This window comes from Terrapene carolina, unplaced genomic scaffold (genome assembly GCF_002925995.2).
Source record: "Terrapene carolina triunguis isolate 2854851 unplaced genomic scaffold, T_m_triunguis-2.0 Scaffold210, whole genome shotgun sequence".
Taxonomy (NCBI): Eukaryota; Metazoa; Chordata; order Testudines; family Emydidae; genus Terrapene; species Terrapene triunguis.
In genome coordinates, this window is record NW_020664561.1 from 36,238,631 (window position 1) to 36,266,524 (window position 27,894).

At 39.9% G+C, this 27,894-nt stretch overlaps 2 protein-coding genes across 2 annotated transcripts in view; both read right to left on the reverse strand.

Annotated features, from left to right (window-relative positions):
* The window catches only part of LOC113405062 (AP2-interacting clathrin-endocytosis protein-like), a 66,506-nt gene extending 65,720 nt beyond the window's left edge, over positions 1 to 786 (reverse strand). The window contains exon 1 of the mRNA XM_026655630.1: positions 749 to 786. Coding sequence (XP_026511415.1) covers positions 749 to 783 — 35 coding nt within the window. The 5' untranslated portion in view covers positions 784 to 786. The remainder of the gene's footprint in view (positions 1 to 748) is intronic.
* Positions 787 to 6,251: 5,465 nt separating this feature from the next.
* Positions 6,252 to 27,678, reverse strand: LOC113407296 (epoxide hydrolase 4-like). Its single transcript, XM_029912369.1, has 7 exons — positions 27,595 to 27,678; positions 24,199 to 24,284; positions 20,234 to 20,391; positions 17,978 to 18,106; positions 13,792 to 13,895; positions 12,208 to 12,356; positions 6,252 to 6,826 (listed from the first exon to the last, which is right to left on the reverse strand). The coding sequence occupies exons 1-7, from the start codon at positions 27,676 to 27,678 to the stop codon at positions 6,592 to 6,594; spliced, it is 945 nt and encodes a 314-aa protein (XP_029768229.1). The 3' UTR covers positions 6,252 to 6,591.
* Between the last annotated feature and the right edge of the window lie 216 nt (positions 27,679 to 27,894).

The following is a 27,894-nucleotide window of genomic DNA, read 5'->3' on the forward strand; positions in this document are numbered from 1 at the left end:
GGGGGCTGCAGGAAGCGGCGCGGGCTGAGGGATTTGCTGGCTGCCCTTCCCGCAGCCCCCATTGGCCTGGAGCGGCGAACCGCGGCCAGTGGGAGCCGCGATCGGCCAAACCTGCGGACGCAGCAGGTAAACATTCCAGCCTGGACCACCAGGGGCTTTCCCTGAACAAGCGGCGGTCCGGCTTTGAGAAGCACTGATCTACACTACAATGGTGCTCCCACCGATGTAAGTTGCCCACTACATAGACTTAATAACACCACCTCTGCAAGAGGCATAGTGCTTAGGTCAATGTAGTTAGGGCAACAGAGTGTGTCTATGCAGAAACTGCGTTACTCACACCGCCTATTGGCTATCAGCACCACGCAGGGCTCTTAGCAGGAGACTGCCACCACCACCCCGAACATGGAGCTCTGGCAGCCCTAGGGAGGAGGGCCTCGATTTCATAGCAGGGAGCCTAGCAGCAGTAAAACTGACATTCTTACAGTTTTGTGGCTGCTATTATTGCACCTTTCTTCTCTAGCTCTGGCTGTAAGCCCCAGGGGCCGGGGAGCTGAGATACCGTGGCCCGATGCTGCAGTACTGTGGCCAAGGTACTCCCAGGTGGTGACCCCACCTGCGCCGAGTACCATGACAACGCTGGGGCTGCCCGAAGGCCCCCACCATGCCTCAGGTGCCCCGCTCCCCACGACCACACGTTGACCCGAGGCTGTGCCCTGCCCCAGGGTGAGTGCCGCGCCCCCGCCCCTACCTGCCGAGATCCTGACGGAGCTGCTCAGCCACCATCTCCTTCAGCCTCTGCCGCTCCCACGCCCCCCTCCCGCCGCCTGCTGCCGGGGCCCAGCTGGTGCCTTTCGAGACAGCGTCCCCCCCACACCGCGCCATGTGCCGGGGTCCGCTGCCTCTTAGGCGGCAGCTTCTTGTACTAACGCCGGCGAGAGCGTCGATGATTGACAGACGGTCCCTGAGCTACACAGTTTATAGGCCATCGCTGGTATTCACGAAGAAGCCGTACTGCGGCGTTCGCCCCGAGGGACGGCGTCCGCCCTACGGCGGCGACGCCAAGCAGCCCAGGGACTCTCTCCAAACAACTAACTTGCCGGGCGCCTTCTCCACACCGGAAACCTCCGCGCATTGGACACAGCGCCAGCTTCCCTCCTCCCATTGGGCGGTCCGGAAGCGACCTTGACCAATCGAGGCTGCTCTCCTTCAGACACGTCTGCTCCGCCCCCATGTTTACCAGGCCAGGCCGATTGCTGAGGGAGCGTTGGCCTGAGACCCGCTGTGTTTGGGGCGGAGCTTTGGCTCCGCGGGGTTAGGCCGGGCCCTGGGGCGCAGGGCAGCCGAGGTGGCACGTGGCGGGGATCCAGGGTCCCCGCAGGGAGGTTCCGGGGCAGCCAGCCTGGCTCGGCAGGGGCGGGGAGGAGCGTTGGATGCAGACAAGAGGCCGCTCCTGGAGCCCGGCGCGCTGTGGCAATCTGTGAATGACGATTTAACACGTTTGTGGGGTGCCGCCGTCAGAAGGCGGCCGGTGTGGTGACTGCGGGGCCCGGCGGTGCTTCCACCGCTGTCCCCTACCATTGCTGCCCTTCAGTGGCTCCCCTCTGTTTTGTCCTTGTCTCCGTCCAGCACGGGGAATGTTACTGGGGTGGGGTCCCAGAAGGGAGCCTGTTGACCTGCGTGTGCCAAATGTGCAGCCAAACAGGGTTGTACACTTTGGGATCTACCTTACTCAAAACACTTCCCTAAATAATGATCCCACCTTTCAGCCTTGAAGGATGAACCCAACCTTCCCCAGTTATTTCCCTTCCCTTAATGACAAGCACATCAGTCTCCTCCCTCACGATAAACCCTCCTGGTGTCCCTTTACCCAGGAATGACAAGTAGCCTGCCTGACATGTCTCCTGCCCCCATCACTCTTGTGCTATACCTTTAGTGGAAGTAAGCTTGAAACACATACACATCTTTCTTCACACAGAGCTTTGAAAATTCTAAGCATGGCATTGCATCTGGGCTGAAGGCAGTGGGAGCCTAGTACTGAGAGTCCTCTTGAAGGTTATCTCTAAATAAATGTACTTACTGTAGTAGCACTGTTTTAACCATCAATAGAAATGGGTCATGTTATTCTCTCTGTATAAGAGACACACATCAAACCCAAACAATACTGCTTTGGGGAGCAAAGAAAGAGACTTTTTGATCCTCTAAAGAGAACAGATCTGAGAACCCTGAACGAAGGCCTTTTACAAATTAATTTGATTTTGTCAGTAAGCTGACATCGCTACATGAAGTAGACATAAAAGAGAAAAAACATAGGAAGAGCAAGGCCACCAGAGGATCCAGCAAAACTGAATATAATAGCTTCACTGCAATTCAAGCAGCAGCTGGACTTCTGCTCACTGGTAATATGAAACAGATCGATTTAACGTAGCTTTTTCTCTCCATTTTCCTCTATTGTAATAAATAATATAAATATACAGTACAGCTTAAAGACAAATAATCCTAGGTCTTGGTAATTAACTAAACTAACCCAACAGGGAAGAAATCTCTTTTGAACATACATAATTCATTGGTATCCACCCAGTTGGGGGCAAATGCAGAGTAGGCAAGTTTAGCATTGATCCTTCCTTCGTCATCCATAACTGGTATCTGAAGCACAAGGGAAATTTCCCCCCAAACATGTTCAAGCTTTATAGACTTAGAAGGTAAAGAACTTGTTTTCCAGAATGTATCTGCATTGGAAGGTGGACCATTGAACCCAATGTTATGGTCTTAAAAACATCATAAAGGACTAGCATCTTCTTGTTTTGTTTTTCCAGTCTTTAGAAATCCCTGATTGTTATAAATGTTAGGTCATTGATTCTGTTTGAGAATAGCTTCTTGGAAGGTGAAATATATTATAAAAAAAGTCAGTGAAAATGTGCATCATTTCTTTAGTGGCCAGCTATCATGGTCAGATTTCTGGTTGGTGCCATTTGTTTTCATTTTCATAGATTTCATAAATTTTAAGGGAACCATTATGATAATCCAGTCTGACCTCCAGTAATAATAGAAGCCATAACTTTTAGTTGAACTAGAGTATATCTTTTAGAAAGACATCCAATCTTGATTAAAATACTTCAAGTGTAGGAGAATCCACCACATCCCTCGCTAAATTGTTCCATTGGTTAATTAGCCACAGAGATTAAAAAAAAAAGTATGCCTTATTTAAGTTTAAAGTTGTCTAGCTTCAACTTCCAGCCCTTGGTCCTTCTTAACACCTTTGTCAGCTATGTTGAAGAACCCTTGTGTTGATACCTATACATGGTAATCAATGTACCTCTTACCTGTCTCTTTGATAAACTAAATAGGTTGAGCTTCTTAACGCTCTTAGTGTAAGATAGGTTTTCTTGACCTTGCATCATTCTTCTGGTTTTCGACTGAATCCTCTCCAACTTTTTCAAAACCCTTTTATTTCACTCTTTTAATTACTTGGGTCTCTTAATCCTGTGTCCAAAAGGGTTTTTTAGGAAGTTGTAGTCATAAAATTATGCCTCTTTTCTTATGAGCAGACCCATAAACCTTTATATAAAGATGATTTACCTTCCTCTAGCTTTGAATGGTGATCTAATATCTAACATTTAATCACTTCTTATTAACAGCTTTCCCCACTTGTCCATAAGTAATACTGAGTAGTTGGTGGAAAGTTTATCTTTTAATCACAATTTCCATCAATGGTATATAATTAGGATTAGATATTTATTGGTAAATGTTGGAAAGATTGATTTTACAATACACATACCAAGCCACGAACATTTTTTTCCATCAATAATAATAGAAATTTACAGTTAGGCAAAGAAAAATTCTGCTTGATAGCTTATTAGAGTCAAAATCCAGATTTAAAAGTTTGAATTAGGATGGTTACAAATGGGCTAGTGATGAATAGTAAAAACAGGCATAATTTGTTGATTTAAGGATATTTATTTTGTATATTTTGGCATGTGAGGTTGACAATTTGTGTTTTTAACAGTTTATAAAATTTTAACTTTTTGAATCTCCATGTTTACTTTAATTAAATAATCATCTGACCCCCACATAATTTCCTGCAACTGTGAAAATTTAAATTTATAAAAATAATTAAAAATGCTAAAACCCATAATCTCACACAACAGTGAAAACTTAAATCAAAATAATCTTTAAAAATGCTTAAAAATAAATATCGATATCTGTCAAAATTATTTAAAAAAAAAATCAGATTTGCCAAGCCTATATATACACTAAAACTTATTTAAAAGGCAATAGCTTTTCAACATGATTTCTTATTTATATTACAGTATTTTGACTAGTAAATCTGTTTTTCTACAGGCAATTAACTCTCTGTGTATTTGCAGCAATTTATTCCTGTCTCTTATCTCTGAAGTTTCTTAGGCCCAGGTCCTCAAAGGTATCTAGGCTTCTATCTTCCATTGATTTCAAAGGAAGTTAGGAGCTTGAGTCTGAAAGGGTGTTTTAGGATTGAAAAGAAGTCAGTGAATCTACAGCCAGAAGCTGAACCCTGCTTAAAACTAGATGTATGTTTCAGGGATTGTTCTACCTCTCCAGCAAAGACTGGTTAAGAAACTGAAACATCTCTAGCTGCAACGAGTGTGCACTCCCTGCATGGGCCCAGCATTCTGACCTCACAGCCTTTCCAAACAACATAACTGCACTAGTTCTGTTGTGTACAGGTGCCCTCTGCATACATGGGGAGACAGATGAGACAGCATTTATCCCTAAAAGGGGTCACCATCAGAGCTCATTTCAAATGACCATTTCATGGACATGTTTAACTCAGGATTCAGGGGAGGTTGCGGGTGGTGGGAGGGCTTTTTGCCTTAAAAATTTTAGGGGGGGGGGAGAAAGGCATTGTTTTGCATATAGCAACAGAAGTGAAGTCTCCAGCTGTATTTATGGATGTAAAGATGAAGATGTGCTTTGTGTAAGCAATGTGGGAAAAATAGATGCCTGAGTTGCCCAACTCCAGTGGTATAAAGTCCCTCATATCCTACTGTGGCTAAGTATTCTATTTATTTGGACACTTGTGCCTAGAAGGTGTTAGGTGTCAATGCCTTCTGCAGCTGGGAGGAAAGAGTTTATAATAGCAGACAAGAGGCTTTGTCAGCTACATGGTGGGTTGAGGGAGCATGAAAACTGGGAGGAGGATTGTGTTTGTCAGGGGGAAGAAGGGAACACAGATTTGTGTCATGAGCCATAGAAAGTTTGAGAGGCAGGAGAGCTTGAACAGAATTTGTGGGGACCAATTTCCATCCATCTCATTGCAGGGATGCAGTTCCACTGCAGGGATGGAGCAGCCTTTTCCTGGAGGAGAGTGCTGTTTCCCTCACTTTTTAGAGAAATTGGCAGCATCTTTTCTTCACAATATGGGCTAAGAAAGTGCTTTTTCTCTAAAATGAGAGTGAAGGTGGAGGGTCTTCGCTCTGAAAAGAGGGTCTTGAACAAGGAGCTGTACAGGGAGGTGACTCCAAGTTCTCCCTTCTAATGCTGGACACCCCCATTTCAAGCCTTCTCTTCTCCATTGCTAGCAACCTACATCTTGTTGTTCTCTCTGACCTCCCCATGGCTAGTGAAATCCATCCTCAAACAACAACTCTCCTCTGGGTTATCACTTATTGAGTCTCTCTTTTCCCCTATGCACAGGGATCTGGCAACATTTCTTGGAGGCAAGAATGATAATTGCCAACATGGGAGGATGAATGCTGAATGGCTTTATTTGCTAGAAATTTCAACAATGATAGCATGAGCAAGGCTGCACAATAATAATGGACACATCACTTTTCAAAACTGCTATCCAGCTTTAGGAACAAATCTCTCTGTAAAGAGTCAGATAGAGGGCACAATTTAAATTACATTTTATTAGATAGAAGTGGATTTGATACATAAATCATGAATATATAGCTCTTCATTTTCCATTCTTCTTGTCCAGATATGTTACGTGTGAACAGATCCCTATTTTTCAATTAAGAAGAAAATATACCACATAAAACAGTTGTAATTTCACAATACAACAAGGTATGTGTGATATATCACTTGAAGACTACAGATTTGCCCAGAAATTTGTTTTCTTTAGACTGATACAGTAAAATGTGAATAATAAAATACTTGGTAACTTTTTTAATGGTACAATACAGTAAAAAAAAAATCTACTGGTTGAATGAAAACTGATAGTCCAACTGATACCTGACTTCCTTTTCATATGACAGCCCGCCATTGTTTCATTATAAATTTGTGAAAGGCACCATATATTACAAGTGTAAAGCAAGTGAGAAACCAGAACCAAGTAACTTTCCATGATTTCCTTACTGTACAAACACATACATTTTAAGGCAGGTGTTTTTATGTGCAAAATACAAGAATACAGGTAAAACCAATGTTAACACTATATGTTCTCACACTATCTTCTTTTAGTAATAACATCGGTGTCAATACGTACAATACATCGAAAACACTTTTCCCTAACAGAGCCCAAATTAGAAGGTAGGCTGGAAATATGGTCCTGCTAATAATTAGTTTTTAAAATGTAAGAGCTTTTATGTAGACCTTTAAAACATGTAGAAAAAGTCACTCTCTTTTTCTTATTGTCTCTTCTTTTAGAAAGGTCCATATCAACTTGTTAACTATGTCAGGTTGATCCTGCTGGAGCCAGTGACTGGCTTCAGACAAAATAGTTAATCTGAAATGATTTTTAACATAAATCCGAGTAGTTTCTGCCATCTCAACTTCCATAAATGCATCTCTTTCTCCCCATAACAACAAGGTAGGCATGGTGACCTCATGGTGCTGCAGAGGTAGGCAACTTTAAAAACAAAATACAAGTTTTTTAACTGTTTTTAAAAAATCATCATGACAAAATATCAGTCAAATTAACTTTCCAGTTCAAAATACATCACAGATTAGTTGCATGGTTTCTAGGATCCAATTCACTATATTACCAAAGCTCTCTAATTGATCTCATGTCAGCAACATCTTCCGAAGGTATCTTTATTCTAACACAGAATTTACCACAGTCCAAATCCTGCAGTTGCTTTTTCAGATAAAACCTCATTGAAGCAACACTGCGGGTCTGTACATTTGGGCCTCATTTGTTATAAAAAGAAATTAACATTGTCATTTTTTCAACTTGTACGTTGGTATGAAAAAGAACTTTGTTCAGATTTACATAATACGTTATTGACTCCGCAGCAGATATTTGCAAATAATTTCTAAGTGGCCTTTGTTTTATATGATCTATCTTGAACTGTAACTCTATTTTAAAAATGTCTTTGAGTGCATAAGAAATTAGCAGAAGCAAGTAACATGGGGAGGGGTCAGATCCTAAGTCCCATTAAGTCATTTTCGCACTAGTTTTCTGGTGCAATGCAGATTTAAACCCTGCAGGTCTGTCTGGTAGAGGACTCCTCAGCATGGAAGTGTATACAGGTAGCACAGAGATGGACAACCCTTTTCCTGCACCCAGCATGGGAGTGCTGCCAGGAAAAAGGAAGTGTGACTGGAAGGCCCTTGCACTCCAGCAATCCATGAATGCTTGAACTGCTGCTTGGGACTGCAGAGAATCTGGCTCTAGAGCTATGTCTGTGAATGTTTTGTGTCACATTCTCCCTTTGAGTCTTCAATGCCATGTCACAAACTGCTCCGTTTTAATGTCTATCTGTTCTAGTGATTCTGGAGAAGGTTAAAAAGGATATTCTCTTTCTTGCATTTGAGTAGTGTCCCCCCTTGATCTACTGATCAGGAGCTCAGTAACATCAATAAAAGAGAACCTGTGCCTAATATAGCCTGAATCTTACATGCTGATGAATTTTTCTATATTGGTGAATGCTGTGTCAAGTTTCAAATGATGCTAGTAGACTATAATTTAATTCCTTTTAATTGTTTTTCATAAACATTGTGTAAGATGACCAATCTGTTCAGTCTCCTAGACTTACTGAAAACCGAATGTACAGTACAGCTATAAATAAAATATTTATGGAGAAAAACTTTCAATTGAATATTAGCCTCTGTAATGCTGAATGTAGCCAGTCACATTCAAACAGACCTACAGAATGCATAAAGACATTCAAAAGACAACAGAATTCACAGTACAAAGGGGTTTAGTCTCTTTTTGAAGTAGTGGGAGTTAAATACATAAATATCTATGCACGGAGAGAATAATATTACCCGAAATTTGCATAGCATTGGGTAAAAGCTGCTTAAATCCTCAACATCAGAACTCAGGGCTTTGGAAGAATTTCTGAGGGGCTTATGGGGGGAAAAATTTGAGACACTTTGTTAACACATTGAAAAAGAGACTTCAAAAAGTAAAATGGTTAAGGGTTTCATAACATTTAAATGACCCACTTAAACTTGCATAAAATTATAATTAAAAATTATTTCTTTATACAACTGACTTTATATTAAAGTAAATATTTTATAAATAAAATCTTTCTGAACATTTAAAGTACAGTTAATATGAATTTGTATTGATATTTATTAATAGATCTATAAGTTACAGGACTAAGTTGTGACAGATGGTAGACAGATGTGAGATAATTGCTTGAATGTAAGCCTTATTAACCCATCAGAATTTATTTCAAATCATCCATTTTCAAATAGATGCTAAACAGTCCATCCATGCTTAAGTTTAAACTGTTTTATAAATCTTAGTGGCATATTGCAATACAGATTAACTGCAGTTGCTCAAAACAGCCACCAAGGTACACTGACATTTAATCAGTTAATAACAATGATGTAATATGATTCTTTAAAAGCAACAGAATATTTGAAATAGGTTTATTTAGACAAGCTTTTATGAGCAATTAGCATGGGGTGGAAGCTTAGGAGTTTCTTCATTTATTTCATTCTCTTTAATCAATTACTCTTGCACCCAATTAGGACAATGGATATTTTGGAGATTTGATTAGTCATAGACAATTTTGAACTCAAGAAACCAGAATATTGCTCAATTAGATAATGATGTCTATGAACCATGTTGTGTGATTTCTTTTGTATGTGAAATTCAGTATGTAGCATTGTGCCTCAAGGTACCAAATAGAAAAAAGTTTCTTTTAACAAGGATTAACATGCAGATTTGCCATCTAGAAAGGGAAGGTCATGTTGTGAACTCAATACCTTTTGAAAAGGAGATATCCTCCACACACAACAGTAGCAGATGACCAGCAATTTTCCTCATATACAAAATGCTGAAATATTTCCCAACCAATGCAAGAGGAAAAATCCCATATTTTGAAAGAACATACAACAGGCTTTTACACAAACTACGATGTACCAGAACTCAAGTTCAAAAGTTCACTTTGACAGTGTGTCAGTGCATATCTCCTAAACTGAATATACTACAAGTCAAGCAACTACCAGGCTAAGGTCTATTTAAAAAAGGGGTTGTGTATAAAGTGTAGTTTATGGAATTATTGCTATTCTCTCCCTATAAAGATATATTGCTTAGTCAAGGGGACTAGAGGATTTCAAACAACATCTCTTTGGAAATAATTCTGTAATAAAATTAAGCTCTGAAGAACTGATTACTCCAGATGGGTGGCTGGATTGTAATGAGATATGAAGCCTTTAACATCTAGGTCACAAGGTACAATCCACTATGATTAGTGAAGATGAAAGTCATTAGAATCTGAATGCTGTTCAGTGCCTTATGTAAAATAAAGTGATGGTTTCAATCCAGTTCCTAGTGAACAGGTATTCAAATCCAACAACCACCATCACAATTGGTATTCTTACAGACAGCTTCACACAGGCAAGAACTGAATGGGTCCCAAGACTGATCTAATCCTTTAGTTCCAATGGTGCTGATGCATTGGGACTTAATCCCCTATTATATATTATTATAGGAAGACCAGGGACAGAGTAGGCCCATTACTCAATCAGGAGGAAAAGGCAGTAACAGAAAATGCAGCAATGGCTTAAGTGTTAAATGCCTTTTTTGTTTCAGTTTTCACCAAAAAGGTTAGCAGTAATCAGACGACTAACAAAGTGAACATCAGTGTAAATGGGGTAGGATCTGAGGCTAAAATAGGGAAAGAACAAGTTAAACGTCTTCAAGTCAGCATAGCCTGATTAAATATATCCTAGAATACTTAAAGAACTGGCTGAAGAGATCTCTGAGCCATTAGCAATTATCCTTAAGAACTCATGGAGGACAGGAGAGATCCCAGAGGGCTGGAAAAAGACAAATATAATGCCTATCTATAAAAAGGGAATAAAGACAGCCCCAGGAATTATAAATCAATCATTATCCAAAGATAATGGAGCAAATAATGAGTCAGTTTGCAAGCATCTGGAAGATAATAATGTGACAAATCATGTCAAACCAACCTTATATCCTTCTTTGACAGGGAAACAAGACTTGTGGATGGGGGAAAGCAGTAGATGTGATATATGTCAACTTTAATAAGGCTTTTGTTACGGTCTCACATGACCTTCTCATAAGCAAACTACGGACATATAGCCTAGATGAACCTACTATAAGGTGGGTGCACAACTAGTTGGAAAGCTGTACTCAGAAAGTTATCAATGGTTCAGTGTCAAGATGGAAGGGCATAGCAGGTGGAGTCCCAAAAAGATCTGTCCTGGGTCTAGTTTTGTTCAGTATCCTCATAAATGATTTGGATAATGACATAGAGAGTACACTTATAAAGTATGTGGATGATACCAAGATGGGTGGGATGCCAAGTGCTTTGGAGAACAGGATTAGAATACAAAATAATCTTGACAAACCGGAGAAATTGTTTGAAATAAACAGGATGAAATTCAATAAGGACAAATGCAAAATACACTTGGGAAGGAATAACCAACTGCACAAATACAAAATGGGAAATGACTTCCTAGGAAGGAGTACTGCAGAAAGAAGACCTGGGGTTATAGTGAATCACGAACTAAATATGAGTCAACAGAGTAATAATGTTGCAAAAAAAGCAAACATCATTCTAGGATGCATTAGCAGGAGTGTTGTAAGCAAGACACAAGAAGTAATTCTTCCACTTTACTCAGCACTGATAAGGCTTCAACTGGAGTACTGTGTCCAGTTCTGGGCACCACATTTGGACAAAGTCCAGAGGAGAGCAACAAAAATGATTAAAGGTTTAGAAAACATGGCCTACGAGGAAAAATTAGATTTGTTTAGTCTGGAGAAGAGAAGACTGAACAGGGACATGATAACAGTCTTCAAGTACGTAAAAGGTTATTATAAAGAGCAGGAGGACAAATTGTTCTCTTCATCCACTGAAGACAGGACAAGAAGTAATGGAAGATTTAGCAAAGATGCAGCAAAGAAGATTTAGGTTAGACATTAGGAAAAACTTGCTAACTATAAGGATAGTTAAGCACTGGAACAAATTACCTAGGGAGGTTGTGGAATCTCCATCAATGGAGGTTTTTAAGAACAGGTTAGACAAACATCTGTCAGAGATGGTCTAGATCAGTGCTTCTCAAAGCCAGTCCGCCGCTTATTCAGGGAAAGCCCCTGGCGGTCCGGGCCGGTTTGTTTACCTGCCACGTCCGCAGGTTCGGCCGATCGCGGCTCCCACTGGCCACGGTTCGCCGCTCCAGGCCAATGGGGGCTGCGGGAAGTGGCGCGGGCCAAGGAATGTGCTGGCCGCCCTTCCCGCAGCCCCCATTGGCCTGGAGCGGCAAATCGCGGCCAGTGGGAGCCACGATCGGCCGAAGCTGCGGACGCGGCAGGTAAACAAACCGGCCCGGACCGCCAGGGGCTTTCCCTGAACAAGCGGCGGATCGGCTTTGAGAAGCACTGGTCTAGATAATACTTAGTCCTGCCTCAGTGCAGGGGGCTCGACTAGATGATCTATCAAAGTCCCTTCTAGTCCTACATTTGTATGATACTGTGTTTCTATGATATCATTAATATCCTATTTAGAGACTAAATCTTTGATTTGCCATGCCTATTATTAATAGGAGAGAATTTGTATCATCTCTAGACATAAAGATTTTCCTCCCTAATATATTGGCTCTTTGATTACATTTTGTGGCCATGCCATGCAATTTAAATTACATCATACTTTCTGACACTGAATCAATGTATTACCTGGTAAAGGACCTTGGTTTGGGAAAAGATTTACCTTTTCTCCTGCCCTTGGGGTAACAGATAAAATAATATATTTGGATTCCAAGGATTTGGCTGAGATGTTTTACCTGATTTATGAACATTATACTGACCTGAAAATATTTCTGTAGTGGTTAATGGGTCCAGTTAGTGCTCCAGGTTGAGAAAAGATGTAAAGGTAAGCTTCAATGTCCTCTGCTGTTAATCGACAGCCTTTCCTTCCAATTCCAGTAGTCCGACTGGTAAATAAGTTTTTCAGTACCTAGCAAAAACAAAACAAAAAAAAGCACCTAAGAAATCTAGACGTTCTGGATAGCAAAACAGTGATGATGATATTTCTCCCTTTGAGTAGGAGATATTTGTTCAAAATCCATCTACCTCCTTGTTTGAAGTGTAAGCTACTTTTTTTTAGGCAACTATAAATAATGAAGTATAGAATGTTCTTATTCCTGGTGAGGTCTATTTCAGAGTACTAAAAGATATGTAAATAAGACAAAATTCCTTCGCAGTGGGCCCTTATACTGTCATAAGCAAACACAAGCTCTGGACACAGATTTCTAGTGTCATAGAAGGAAAACATTTTTACATGCAACAACTTGATTTAATGTCAAACTCATTGACATTTCTTTTGTTTTTCTTTTGTCTTGTTTTTGGGTATGGTGCTACAGGTTATTTAGGCAGCACATTTTACAGGGAAGCATTCTATATTCCAGCTTGTCAGAAGTTCTTCCTTTCAAACAATCAAACTCTTCTTTAGAAACTACTGTTCTGTAAGGAAAGGAAGTTAAAATATCAACTGAGGGAGATCTGAGGGAGAAAAGGGCTAACATTTCTAAGAGGACGTTCCATTGACTTCAGTTGATGTTCATGTATGCAGTGGGTGTTCTATGTGCAGAGAATCTGGCTATTGGCACAGGGTGTCTATGCAGTCATAGTGTGTGCCTGCAGCACGTGTAAGCACACCCAAGCTAGCCTTCACCTAGCTAGCTTGGGTATGTCTACACGTGCTGCAGCCACACTTCTAGTTGCACTGTAGACATATCCACAGAAACTACTGATACTTAATGACCTGCTGAATAGTCTTGGTGTTGACATACGTACTATAGTACTGGATGTAAGGAGTATCAAGATATATTGAAGTGCCTACCAGGAAGCCAAGAGCAAGGATGAAGCTTAAGTAAAGAAAATTTTATACACACACACACACACACACACACACACACTCAGTGTTGCCAAAACACACATTTTTTTCACCAGTTACATGATTTTGGCCAGAGCATCTATCATTTTTACAGTGCATATATTTGTAATAAAAATAATAAAAAGTGAGTACTGTACACTTTGTATTCTGTGTTGTAACTGAAATCAATATATTTGAAAATGTGGAAAAACATCCAAAATATTTAATACTTTTCAATTGGTATTCTATTGTTTAACTGTGCAATTAAAACTGCGATTCATCACGATTAATTTTTTTAAACACGATTAATTATTTTTTGTTAATCGCGTGAGTTAACTGCGATTAATAGACAGCCCTACCTAAAATAAAGTCACATCAAATCCAGAATTATAGTTAAGTTTTACTAGCTATCCTTAATTTTTCCATAAACGTCATACTATCAGAAAGGATCAACATAGGTGGCAGTTATTCCATCAGTAACACATTAAACATAAACAAGAGCACTCATTTTGCTTACCTTGAAATCATTTACTGTAAACATGAATTCAGGAAACCAAGGCATTTGGAAAAAGAAGTAGTAACCAGATTTAATCAATTGTGAAGGATGTCGTAGAATGTATTCTGAAATAAAAATGCCCATGAATTAAAAATGAAAGCTGATAAAATTACTGTTGATATCACTATTTTTAAAATTAAAGGAATGTTTTAAAAGTATTAATTTAGAGAGTGCTATGTGACAAGGAATTATTATAATTTTAAAAGTAAGTATATGAGTATATGTACTGGCCATTAAAATGTAATGAATTTCATCTTACATAAATCTTAAGAACAACAAGGAGTCCGGTGGCACCTTAAAGACTAACAGATTTATTTGGGCATAAGCTTTCATAGGTGCATCTGAAGAAGTGAGGTTTTTTTACCCACGAAAGCTTATGCCCAAATAAATCTGTTAGTCTTTAAGGTGCCACCGGACTCCTTGTTGTTTTTGTGGATACAGACTAACCTGGCTACCCCCTGACATATATCTTAAGTAGGCAGCAAAAGGAAGGCCTGACAAAAAATCAGCAAAGGGGGCTGGACTTGAGGATTTGAGTATTTTGATCAGTTTAATTAAAATGACCTGTTTTTATTAGTCAAAACCATTTTTAATTGTACAAAAACAATTAAAGAACATTTTAAATTTCTCCTCTCACAAATGTGATACATAGAAATACGAAAGATGATAATCCATTTATGTTTTTAAATATGGCATCAATCCTATTAATGGAAGGATTAAACTTTTGAATAGTCTTCTTTCTTAGCAGGTACAAAAACTGGAACCAAAATACTCTGTAGTCACTTCAGTAGCACAGTAGAAGCACACATGGCAAAGAAAACAATATAACTGAATTGGTATTAAGGATCTCAAGCAGGCCTCCATTTTTTTGCAGGTGCAACTCTATGCTTGCAATGGGTTACATGTACAAACTATAACATTTAAGTAGCAAGTATAGTAGTTAGGTAGAAGTCTAAAGGCTATCATCTGTAGATGTAAAATTACACACACAATTATTTGGAGATGCAAAATTGTACCTACAAAATTGGAGCCCATCTCTGAAAAATCAGCCACGAAAGACGAATAGGGATTGTTCTTTAAAACAAAACTAATTTAATTGTATTTAATAGTTCAAGTCCCAAATAACTTTTTCAAACATTCCTATTTTGTAAATTCTTAAATTGCATCACCGGTTGCATTTTTCCTTTGACAGGTCACCAACATTGCTGATCAATGCTTGATTTTTCTGCTCTATAAGACAATGGTAAACTAACATATTTTCAGTATTGCCTGATCTCTAAAGTTTTTGTTTAAATATTATAATTTTACAAGGAGAACCATAGAGATCTGCTCAAAATTGGAAAAAGTTAACTCACCATTTTCTAATAGGCAGACTTCAGCACTGATCATTAGTAGTACATATAGTCCTCTGATATTGGGACATGTGGATGTGATGGGAAGTCAACCAATCCTGATGTGCAAACTTTGAGGAACTGTCAAAGATCTGTTACTGCTGTCACTTAACAAGAAATGATATGCAGTACATGACTAAGTGATTATAGCAAGCCCAGAGTGGTGTTATAGGGCACAAGCCTGAAAGTCAGGTGACTTCAGCCATGTGAAAAATGTAATGATCCGTTAGAAATGCATGGTTCAGAGTATCTCTTATTGCTATTATAAAATGCAATTTATGAATAAAAATGTGAGGAAAAAGTCAGACTTTTCATGTACTGGGCATTACAATGATGCTTATGGCTATCAGAATGCTTTATTTATAACCTGAATCTTTTTATTCAGTGCACAGTTGACCCTAATTAATTTGTGCCATTGACTGGCAAGCCCACTGAAAATTAGAGTGGATTGTGTGAACTACTAAGCAAGTAGACAAATACACACATCAAAAAGTCTATGGCATCACAAAGTGCATTTTGTTCATACAGAGCCTGACTCCTGCTCCAACTGGAGTTACTGATGAAACTTCAACTGGCTCCAAGGGTACAAGATAAGCCCTTATTTTTGTAAGTGTAGCTTTATTATTCATTAAAATAATCTTTAGTAGGTTAGGAAGGCTACTTGAGTATATTTTGTAAGAGTAATTGAGTTTTAGGGCTTGGTTCTGATTTCACTTATACTGGTTTTACACCAGTGTTACTTCATTGGCTTAAACTTATTCACACCAAGTGGGATAAGAATCAAGCCCTTATTAAGTACTCTTCTGTTAAATATATTTGGAGAAGTGAAGTGAGACCTTAAGATTTTTAATGAGAAAAAAACAGGTCTGCAATTAAATAAAAGAAATGTAGTAAGATGCTAATGGGCATTTTAAAATTGTATGTGCACTTAATGCATGGGAAAGTAGAAATCAAGTAGCACTGGCTAGAGCCAGGCATATAGCAGATATTCTCTGTGCATACCTCACCACATAACTCTGCAAATCCACCAAAATCCTTACCTTCAACTACATGCTATTAAGCAGTCTCGGATGACTGGTTTGTTACAATGAGGTTTACCGTAATATAACATCACAAAACTCAATTTCACTTGTCTAAATGAGGATTAGATTCTCATTTACATTAAGGCTGTTTTACACAGTGGCGGATTAGCCACTGGGCCAGCGGAGCCCATACCCAGGTGCCCTGGCCAATTGGGGGGCCCAGAAAAATGGATGCTCCCACCCCCTGACCAGCTCTGCCTGGAGCTCCTGCCGGGGAGTGGGGTCAGGGTATGGAGGCTTGCCCCCGCTCCACCCACACAGCACTCCTGCCAGGGAGCAGAGCCAGGGTGCGGGAGCTTGCCCCGCTCCCCGGCAGGAATGCAGGGAGGCATGTGGAGAAAGCTTGCCCCATCCACAAATGGCTCTAATGGCTCCCAGCCTCTCCACATCAATGTGCCCCCGTTCCAAAGAGAAGCTGTAGGTCTCCAATGAGTCTTACCATCCCACAGAGGGGTCTGAAGAGCCCCAGAGCATCCCTGAATCAGTGTGACTCTGTCCCTTAGGGGCTGGAAGGGTCCAGGCATTCTCAGGACCCTCAAGGCTGAAGTGAGTCAATCATGATCATATCTGGGACCCTAAGCGCAGACGTGACTCCTCCCTTTGTGGCGCTAGCAGGGCTCTCACCATCCTTGGGCACTGTGGGTACAACGGCAGGTGCCCGACATGTCCTCAGAGAGGAGGGGCACTATCATGGCAGCTCCAAAGCACAAGCTAGCATCCGGTGGGGGTGGGGTGGGATGGGACCAAAGGTATGTGTCTTAGGAGAGGAGGGGAAAACTGAGCTGCCACGCACCTGCCCTTGGCCAGCAAAGGGACACCGAGAGCAATGGCCTTTGTCCTCTGGGCAATTGGGTTATGCCAGGCCATGCCCTGTGTCCTCTGCTCTCTGAGACTGGAGCATGGGCAAACGTCCTTAGGTGTGTGTGGGGGGAGAGATGGAGAGGCTCAGCCAACATGCAATAACCAGAGAAGGGAAGGGACAAAGCAGCATATCAAGGGGTAGCGCTGGGTGACAGGACCTTCTTCGGAGTGGGCAAGGTCGGGGCACGGGGGCCTTCCCCCCTCTACCCACCCAGCACTCCTGCCACAGAGCAGGGGAAGCCCCCGCGCCCCAACCCCGCTCTCTGGCAGGAGCGCTGGCTGGGCAGGTGGAACGGTACAAGCCCCCACTCCCCAGCAGGAGTGCCGGGGAGAGGCAGGGGAGGGGGAACTGCAGGCGGAATGTGTGGGGAGGGACCCCTACTTGCTCTGGCCCAGGGCCCCACAAAATCATAATCCGCCTCTGGCTTTACATTTATGTGGCAATATAATGGGTCATTTTCATCCACCTTAAGGCACCTTTGCACTGCCAGAGCCAAGTAAAGCAGCCTGAGTGTAAATGAGAATCAGGCTATGGATTACCAAAGACAAGAAGCCAGTATATCTGCATGCTAGTACCCGCACCCACTACTGTAAAATTATGCTTTAATGCAAAATATCTGACAGCTTTGCGTTTCATTTAAATAAGGGACAGATTCCAAGAGGTGCGGAGCACTTGTAATGTTCTTTCACAGCATCCCTAGGTATCTAGGTGTGCAGTGCCTCTCCAGATCTACCCTTAAATAAGCACCAAATCTGCCTGCTTAGTGAAAATGTGAATATTTTGGGTTAAAATAAAAATATTGTAAAACTCACCTGTAAATACAGAGGGATGAGGGAAATTAACCACAATAAGCTTGGTCACCATTTCCGGATAACAAATAGCAACTAACCAAGCAATCATTCCACCCCAGTCATGGCCAATCAGCATACACTTATTGTACCCTGCCACATAAAGACAGATTTTGACATTTGTTTACTCACAGTTATATGAAAATGAATTATCACATAAAATAATGACAGTTAAACAAAAACAGATGTTCCAACATATTTGCTGACAATACTTCAACTTCTTCATTTTTTCTTAACAAATTATTTATACTGCCATAGTTAAAGACGTGTCAACACTTCCTTTATTAAACATAAAAAAGGAGATTAGCGAGTGTTATGCTTGAAATTTTTACAGGTAATTAAAAGTAATGGTTTCCACTGCAAATATACTTTGTCCCCCCTTGTATATGTGACGTAAGTCATCTTACTGTATGAGATCATTTCCGTGCCCTAATACCTATGTGCAATGTGGCCAAGTTGGTCACATGGTGTTCAAAATCTCAATAATGCATCATTATAAAGGTGGGAATTATATCCAGATAGCTGCACTTACTGCAAACGTAAACAGGTAGGGATGATGGTGTACAGCACAGGCTCAGAACACTTCTTTACTTATTCATATTCTCTTTAGGTAGGAATTTCAAAAGTGCTAAGCATTGGCCTAACTATGGTTCCACTGATATCAATGGGAATTTGAAAACTGACTCACAGGGAGCAGAGTTAATTCAAGACTGCTGCGCTTTAGGAAATTCCACCTTTTATTCCTTAACCCAGACAGACCTACATTGCAAAGCCCCAGTTCCTTACTGAGAATTAAAGCACTCTACATACATGCCAAGTCAGATGTGTAAAATCCAAATTATTTTGGGTTCTCTGACAGAAAGCAAGAGAGAAATGTCAAAGTAACCAACACCTTTTATCTACTTTCTGATAAAAATCTCTTTGGCCACTTTTGATTTAATCTGACTTTCCAAAATAATTTATCTCTGGAGCAAGAACAAGCAGGGGAAATTTGAGTCCAAGAGGTCATTTTTTCTAGAAACTTTTAAGCCCCTGTGAAGCAGGACTTACAATGAGAGAGCGCAATACATCACAAAGCACAACTATGGCATTACTGAGGAGTTTAATAAAACTAGAGTTGCTTAGAAAACGCAAACAAAGTTTGTGATATCATGCCCCATCTTTTGATGTGATTCAAAATTTTCAGAGCAGTTCTAAATTCAAACCTAGATCATCACTTTACAATTTGCTCAGTGTTTCTTACACTGCTCTGAGTGCAGCTTGGAAGAGATAATGACTCAGAGAGTAGCAATCTGCCTCTGGATCTCCCCACTTCTCTGGAGGGGAAGTATCCTACGGTGTGGTTATATCCAGCACAGCTACATTTCTCCCCGAATAGGGGAAACCCAGCAGCTTTACAGAGCTTGCTTCCCATCCCATGCAGCTATCTGTGGTACACATAGCCTATACAAGGCCGTAAGGAGTACAGTATCTTATGTCCTCTTATTCCCCTTTTCGCAGCTGTGCAAGATTGGCCATGATTTGGACTGTACAAGGGAGTACATAAATGAACAGTAAAACTCAGTTGAATACTGACAATTGAGAATTGGCTATTGTGCATATTTTAGTAAGTTGTTTTCTTTTTTATTAACACTATACAGCCCCTACATTGCTGTCACTTAGAGGGTAGAGCATATGCACTTTGCGTAGTAGGTAACAGAAAATATCACCATGTTGTTTTGGTTTCCATCTTCTAGTAGTGATACCCTGTAAGCGCTACTGATGCTTAAGACCCTAATCCTATAATTAGATTCACTAAGTGCAAGGGTCAGCATTAGGTGGAGACCCACTGACTTCAGTGGTACTCACCATAAGGCTATAGTACTAGATCCAGCTGTGCTACCAGATCCCATTGCAGGATGGGGGCATACAAGAGCATCTTTAGGGCTTTGCATTTGATTGAAAAGCATGTTTGCATATTCCCTATGCTGACCCAGGCATATTGGCTTGAAAACAAAACTTTTCATACTGTTCAAGAATTAGTGTGGACTAAAATCCATAAAATAAGTCAGATCTATTTGAATCAAATTTACTTAGACAATATCATCAACTAAATGCATATATTAAAACAAAACCAATCACCTTGGATTTTTTTTTTTAAATCACAGGATAGCTATTCATAGTTCTGCAACAAATGAAATAAAATTAACAACTTGGGCAGTTTGGCTTCTGTTAACGCACCTAGAGATTCCAAAATATCCTTTATATCTGTAATTAGGCAATCTAACTTGTAATTCTCCTGGTGAGAAGGAGCATCTGTTTCTCCATAACCTCTCAAATCCAGTGCCACAACTCGATATTCACTTTTAAATTCTCGCAATTGATGGCGCCAGGAATACCTAATAAAGGAGAAAAAAATGTAGTTAAAGGTTACATGGAAGAATACTAGAATTCAGTCAGTAGTACAGCCTCTATGATAGGGTAATGTTAAATTCTATTGGCTTGATTCTCTGTTATGTATGGCCACTTTTTGCCATAGCATGGTGGTTCTGTCTGGGTGGGAATTCCCACTAGAAAGGGAGTCTGTAGGGAAGATGAGCTAGCATGAGTGGTTCTACACCACCATCTTCTCAAAGCCCCTAAGATAGGGAGCATAGCTGAGGGAAAGAGGGTATAATCAGACTGTCTCTATGGTCCAGTTATTCATGGCATCTAGAATGGCTCCTTAGTGCCATAGGTAGCTGGCAAAAATTAGAGCATCCCTGAGACTCCTGTAATTCTGAGGACGCAACTGACCCCAGAATATGGGGTGTGGAGAGCTACTTCTCCTAGAGGGGCGGCTCTATGTTTTTTGCCGCCCCAAGCATGGCAGGCAGGCAGCTTTCGGCGGACCGCGCCTGCAGGCGGTCCGCTGGTCACGCGGATTCGCCGGCATGCCTGCAGGAGGTCCGCCAGTGCCGCACCATCGGCGTCCCCGCTGCCAAATTGCCGCCGAAGCCGTGGGACCGGCAGACCTCCTGCAGGCATGGCGCTGAAGCCGCATGACCAGTGGACTGCCGGCAGGCCCGCCGCCGAAAGCCACCTGCCTGCCGCCCTCACAGCGACCAGCAGGCCGCCCTCCGCGGCTTTCCACCCCAGGAACGTGCTTGCTGCGCTGGTGCCTGGAGCTGTCCCTGTTCTCCTGTCACCTTCTTCCTGCACCAGATAGGCTTGAATGGACCAACGAGTTGGGCCTCAAATGACAAGATGAACACATTTGTGTTTCTTTGGGGGAAAGAGGGAGGAAGGAACGATAACTCATTCAATATGTAAAGCAAAGGATTAATAACATATGTTACAAATTAATTTGATCAACTGATATTTTATGGTTTATCATCTGTGCTATATTTATCTATGTGTCCTTATTCAGTCACTCTAAACTCTCCCAGAACAATGAAGATTAACAGCTGTCAGTGCGTCAGTACTGTACATGGTATTTTACTGGTTGTGTTTCTATGGAGAATAAAGACTGAAATTACTTACTTTAAAGAAAATCTAGAGTGAGGAAGAGTTTAATAAGCATCCAGAGAAAGATTTGGATTATTCTTGGGTTTAGAAATAATAGATTATAATGGGATAAAAATGGTATAAAGATAATAAAAGACTGTGGGCCTTGTCCTGTTAGCTGTTACCTACGCTTCAATTCTTAATGAAATCAATTTAAATTGAGGATACCCAACACCTTCTAGGAGGTGCTCAGAACCTGGAAGGATTTGGCCCTATATTATAATATCATTCAAGGAAATATGAAAAATGTTATGATCGTTTTAACCACAGATAATATAAAATGGACCCCTGCTTGCTAACTTTTACTATTAGCCCTATTGCAAAGATCTCAAATAAACAACATAAATGTAGCATTTGGGAGGTCAAATAGCTTAAGGGAGAGGTGTACAATTCTGCCAGACTCCAAGTAGCATTTTATTTCAGATCCTTATGCCTTCTGCTTTGGGGGTAGTACTAACCAATCAGGGATTTTGAACACATCATGGTCAACATTACATTGTCCTTGGACTAATCAAAGAAAATGTTATTACTGTAAACACAACACCCATCACAGTTCCATCTGGGTGCCCTATGTTAATGCAAATAAATACAAGTTTTAATAAATACAGGTTTCTATAAATGACTTTTATTTTTAAAAAATCAATATACACTGCCCTGTAAGTCAAGTTTACCATGATAACTATAGGGGCTATCACAAATACCTCATTAAAGTGAAACAACATGACACAGTACAGGTCTGTCGCATCTTACGTGCATTTAACATGCGCGATTTCAACTTTACGCCGTCGGCAAAAACAAAACAAAAACAAAAAAAAGAGAAAAACAACCATTTTAATACTATATCTGTAGTGCGGGCGATTTCGCCCGCCATTGAACTCAATGGGGTTTTGGCTATACGCGGTTTTTGCTTTACGCGCTAACCGCGGAACAGAACCCCCGCGTAAGATGAGACAGACCTGTAAATGTTTTCTTTTTTAATGACATACCACCTTTATATCCCTATACCCTGCTGTCATGATGGTCCATCAATCAGTTAAAGGCTTGATGAACAGATTGGCAAGCATCAGGGTGTGCAAGACCTAACTGTAGCCTTAGCAGACCACCAAGAGAAGCAGATCCCAGAGGCATGTGTCATCTAGTAAAAGTATCCTCTGTGAGTTCAATATGTATCACTGATCTTTTCATACAACACTTTTTTTTAATCATATCTAAAGTATTTATCTAGTGAGACCACTGCTTTGCAGGAAAGATTTTGAAATGTTGGTAAATACCTTTATTTTCTCAAGGCTGAATAATTGGAGCTATTTTGGGTTTTTCTGATCATGTTATTTCTGGAAGCAGCTCACACACATCCTTACAGGCATTCAGCTATATGAACATTTTACTCCAATTTTAAAATTTTTATATTAGTTTCCCATAAGATTTTGTATTGATTTTTTAAAATTGCATATAAGTGACTTAATGGCAGTGGTGCATTATACATTTGACTGATCTTTTGCCAATATACACCCTCAGTTGCTCACTGAGATCAGCACTGACTGGTTATTTCATGTGTCCTAGTAATAACCTTGAGACATTGGAAGCTAGAGGATTTTGCAATTAAGCTTCATAATAGTGGAAGTTACTTCCATTCCTGTTACTATCCAAAAAGTACAGGTTTGCAGCTGCTTTATACTACTCTTAAAATTGTTATTCTTTTATCTCATACTTTCAAAACAAAATCTCAGTTCATATATAAAATTCTGCATAGATTCAGTAACAAGCCAACTGTAATATTTTTAGCGTGCATATTTTATCTCATGCATTACTTTATTGTTGTCTTCTTTTAAAAACAGCAGGTATAAGCTATGCTACTGGCGTTAACAATGACCTATATAGCAGTTTTCTTATTCAATATCCCATTCCATTTGAGTAGTCAGACAATACACAGAATGTTGCTAAAGGCATGACCTGCAATGATTTTAGCTTGTTAAATCTGGCAGTCACAGCCTAAATGATATGGCCAAAATATTAGAAACTTGGTCCTTTCATCATTACAAATAAACACTTTAGGTTTTGTTTACTTTTGATCCACCAGGCTTCTTCATGTGCCTGCAGATGTAACCATTTTAATAGAGCCTTCTTCCCTTAGTGACAACTAAAATTAGTTAAGCTACACGATAGACTCTAGGACTTTAAAAACCGTGCATTTCCCTCCCTGTATTTCTTACAATATATAGTATGCCATGCTATTATTTATTAATAAATATACTGATACATTTTGAATTTAAAAATCTGCCTGGGTTCTTGTGCTGGTGCCCATCACCATAGTGTCTGAACACAGGAATACTCATTCTAAATGTTTATGCTTTGTCAACCCTGAAATGTACTAGAACAGAGTAAATGGCTCTCCTGATAGTTTGATGAAAAGTGTATACACATGAAGAAATATTTCCTGAACTAGAATAGAAAGAGGTATTTTGGTTTAGATGAACACAGAGATTATTTTGTGGATGGTACAATTGGAAAAAATGAATGCATGCTCAGTTCCAGTGGTTTGTCCAGTCTTAAAACTTACCATTACTGGGATATTTGAACATAGTTATGGAGAATAGCAGAGTGGATTTAAATGATATATATACTATGTCTGTAGTGAAATGAGAACAAGTGGGGAGTTTTACCAGAACTCTGGAAAGCCATGAAGCAGCAGCATGAGTGGTTTACCCCGTTCTCCAGCAGCTACATAGTGGAATCTTAACCCTGAATCCTGGAAGGGAAAGAAAAAAAAATAAGTATTGTGATCTGATTGCTGCCTAGTACTGCTGCAATGAGGATCTGAGTATTAATATGATTTTCAAAGGTATTCAAAGAGATGAATTTTGTGCTTAATATAAGTGCCAAATTGACAGCCCTGAAAATTGATGTCTTCTGTATCTTCACAGATCAGTGATGTATGGGCAATGGTAGTACAAGCTTACCAACTATTCTGGAAGGATCTCTTCTAGCAGGTGACAAGGTCGTTCAGTTTCTATGCCTGTTCAGTCATGTGACTCTGCTAAGATTTCCAACAAGAGCGCCAACTGGTGTGATGCCTAGGTAACTAGGTACTAGGTAACTAGGAACTAGCACCCACTCAGTTCACATAGAACACCAAATAACCACTAGATAGAATGCATTTTAGTCCATGCCAAGAGTACTTTATATCTGCTGTACAGCTTGTGAGTTAGATGATGCTACTCTCAGCTATTTAAAATTATATCACGTTGAAAACAGGTATAGAGTTGACAGATCATATGGGTTTTTTAAAAATGAAAGTTTGTCAAAATTAATTAAGGTAGTTAAAATTGTATATTTTTGATGTGCCACAAGGTTTAAATCACGTTTATTTTTATTTTAAAAAGTTGAAGGTCCATTAAGGCTTTTCTCAGAGAGATTGGAAAAGAAGGTCTATTAATGTGACTGTCATCACCTACCTTGTCTTTATTTACTGAAATTGGCTGTAGCCATGAGCCCCCTGAGAATTTTTATCATTGTGAAAATGACCAATAGGCAAGGTGTTTATTGTCAGTAGGCCAGAAGCTGAGTCAGTGTAAACTGACATAGCTCTATTTAAATGACTGGAGCTATGCTGAGATACACCAACTGAAGGTTAGACTGAATAAACGGGCTGAAATGATGTCCGAATAGATCTGATGGGTTCCTGCCTCCCTAATGAGGAAAACTTAATGCTCAGCCACGGACTTGAGAGTGATCCAAAAGGTTACATGTATAGAGCTGACTAATATGCTCTGAATATTGCCTATGAGATTGTACATTGTCTCCACACAGAAAGAAGTTTTATGGTAGATCTCAGGAGATACTGCTGGTGAAGATCTTCCTGAGACAAGGGGATATGGGACTTGGGAAAGAGTTGGCTTGTGAAGAATTAATCTGTTGGTTGGGTATCACGTAAGGAGAGATTGTACTTCTTTATTGATGTAACAGAATGTACTGCCTCCTCTCTACAACCTGATCAATTAATGCTTTCGCCTGTGGATCAAGGGCTGATGTACTCTCCACGAGGTTGAAAATACAGTAGCCAGAACTTCCCGGCTGTATCTGCTTGAACTTCCTTGAGCTGCCCTGACACTGCAAACGAATCAACTAATATCTTGGGACCAAGGTTCTAGAAGGGAAATTTTTTTTTCTCTTTTTCATACTTATTTTGGATTTTATTAAGAATTTGGGCCTGATTCCCCCCAATTACACCAGTTTTACACACAAACTCCAGTGAAGACAGGAAATTAATTCAGGAAAGTTTAGAAGCATCAAATTCAGTGAGCAGTATTCAGGAATTATTTGTGACACTATCTACATATTATAGGGCTGTCAAACGATAAAAAAAATTGTGATTAATTTTTTAAATTGTGCAATTAATCACAATTAAGCGTGCGATTAAAAATAATTATGATTAATCACACTGTTAAACAATAATAGAATACCACTTATTTAAATATTTTTGGATGTTTTCTACATGTTCAAATATATTCATGTCAATTACAACACAGAATACAAAGTTTACAGTGCTCACTTTATTTTTGATTACAAGTATTTGCACTGTAAAAAACAAAAGAAATAGTATTTTTTCAATTCACCTCATAAAAGTACTGTAGTGCAATTTTTTTTCATGAAAGTGCAACTTACAGATGTAAATTTTTTTCACTACATAACTGCACTCAAAAACAAAACAATGTAAAACTTTAGAGCCTACAAGTCCACTCATTCCTACTTCTTGTTCAGCCAATCACTCAGACAAACAAGTTTGTTTACATTTGCAGGAGATAATGCTGCCCGCTTCTTGTTTACAATGTCACCTGAAAGTGAGAACAGGCATTTGCATGGCACCGTTGTAGTCAGCGTCACAAGATATTTATGTGCTAGATGCTAAGGATTCATATGTCCCTTTATGCTTCAACCACCATTCAAGAGGACATGCGTCCATGCTGATGATGGGTTTGGCTTAATAACAATCCAAAGCAGTGCACAGTGATGCATGTTCATTTTCATCATCTGAGTCAGATGCCACCAGCAGAAGGTTGATTTTCTTTTTTGGTGGTTTGGGTTCTGTAGTTTCCGCATCGGAGTGTTGCTCTTTTAAGACTTTTGAAAGCATGCTCCACACTTATCCCTCTCAGATTTTGGAAGGCACCTCAGGTTCTTAAACCTTGGGTCGAGTGCTGTAGCTATCTTTAGAAATCTCACATGGGTATTTTCTTTGTGTTTTATCAAATCTGCCGTGAAAGTGTTCTTAAAACAAACAACATGTTCTGGATCATCATCCAAGACTGCTAGAACATGAAATATATGGCAGAATGCGGGTAAAACAGAGCAAGGGACATACAATTCTCCCCCAAAGAGTTCAGTCACAAATTTAATTAACACATTTTTTTAACGAGCGTCATCAGCATGGAAGGATATCCTCTAGAATGGTGGCCGAAGCATGAAGGGACATATGAATGTTTAGCATATCTGGCATGTAAATACCTTGCAATGCCAGCTACAAAAGTGCTATGCAAATACCTGTTCTCACTTTCTGGTGACATTGTAAATAAGAAGAGGGCAGCATTATCTCCTGTAAATGTAAACAAACTTGTTTGTCTTAGCCATTGGCTGAACAAGAAGTAGGACTGAATGGACTTGTAGGCTCTGAAGTTTTACATTGTTTTGTTCCTGAGTGCAGTTATGTAACAAAAAAAAATAAATCTACATTTGTAAGTTGCACTTTCATGATAAAGAGATGGCACTACAGTACTTGTATGAGGCGATTTCTTTTTTTATCATTTTTGCAGTGCAAATATTTGTAATTAAAAATAATAATATACATTTTGTATTCTGTTTTGTAATTGAAATTAATATATATGAAAATGTAGAAAAACAAAATATTTAATAAATTTCAATTGGTAGTCTATTGTTTAACTGTGCGATTAAAACGACAATTAATCACAATTAATATTTTTAATCACAATTACTTTTTTTGAGTTAATCGTGTGAGTTAACTGTGATTAATCAACAGCCCTAATTTTAAAGTCTCTAATGACCTCTTCCTGGTCATATCTCAGGGCATCTATTCCCTCATCATCATCCGTGATATCCTCTCGGCCACATTTGACCTCTATCCCCATTTGTACTTCTAAAAAATCATGTTCTCTTTTGGTTTTTATTATTCCTTTCTCTCCTTGTTATCCTCCTGCTTCTCCAATATCTTGTTTAGTGGGTCCTCCTCCTTTCCTCTCTTTCAATGGATGACCCATAGGGCTTTGTCCTCAAACTCCTCATCTGTGTGTCTGTGTGTCCTCAAACAATATCTCATCCACTCAGACACCTTCAATCGTCATCTG

Coding starts and splice junctions, on each gene's coding strand:
- LOC113407296 (XM_029912369.1), bottom strand. CDS start 27,678: ATGGGGATAGAGGTCAAATGTGGCCGAGAGGATATCACGGATGATGAT. Junction 24,285..27,594: donor TGAGATATGACCAGGAAGAG/GTCATTAGAGAC, acceptor TTTCCCTTCCAG/GATTCAGGGTTAAGATTCCA. Junction 18,107..20,233: donor GGATATTTTGGAATCTCTAG/GTGCGTTAACAG, acceptor TTTATGTGGCAG/GGTACAATAAGTGTATGCTG.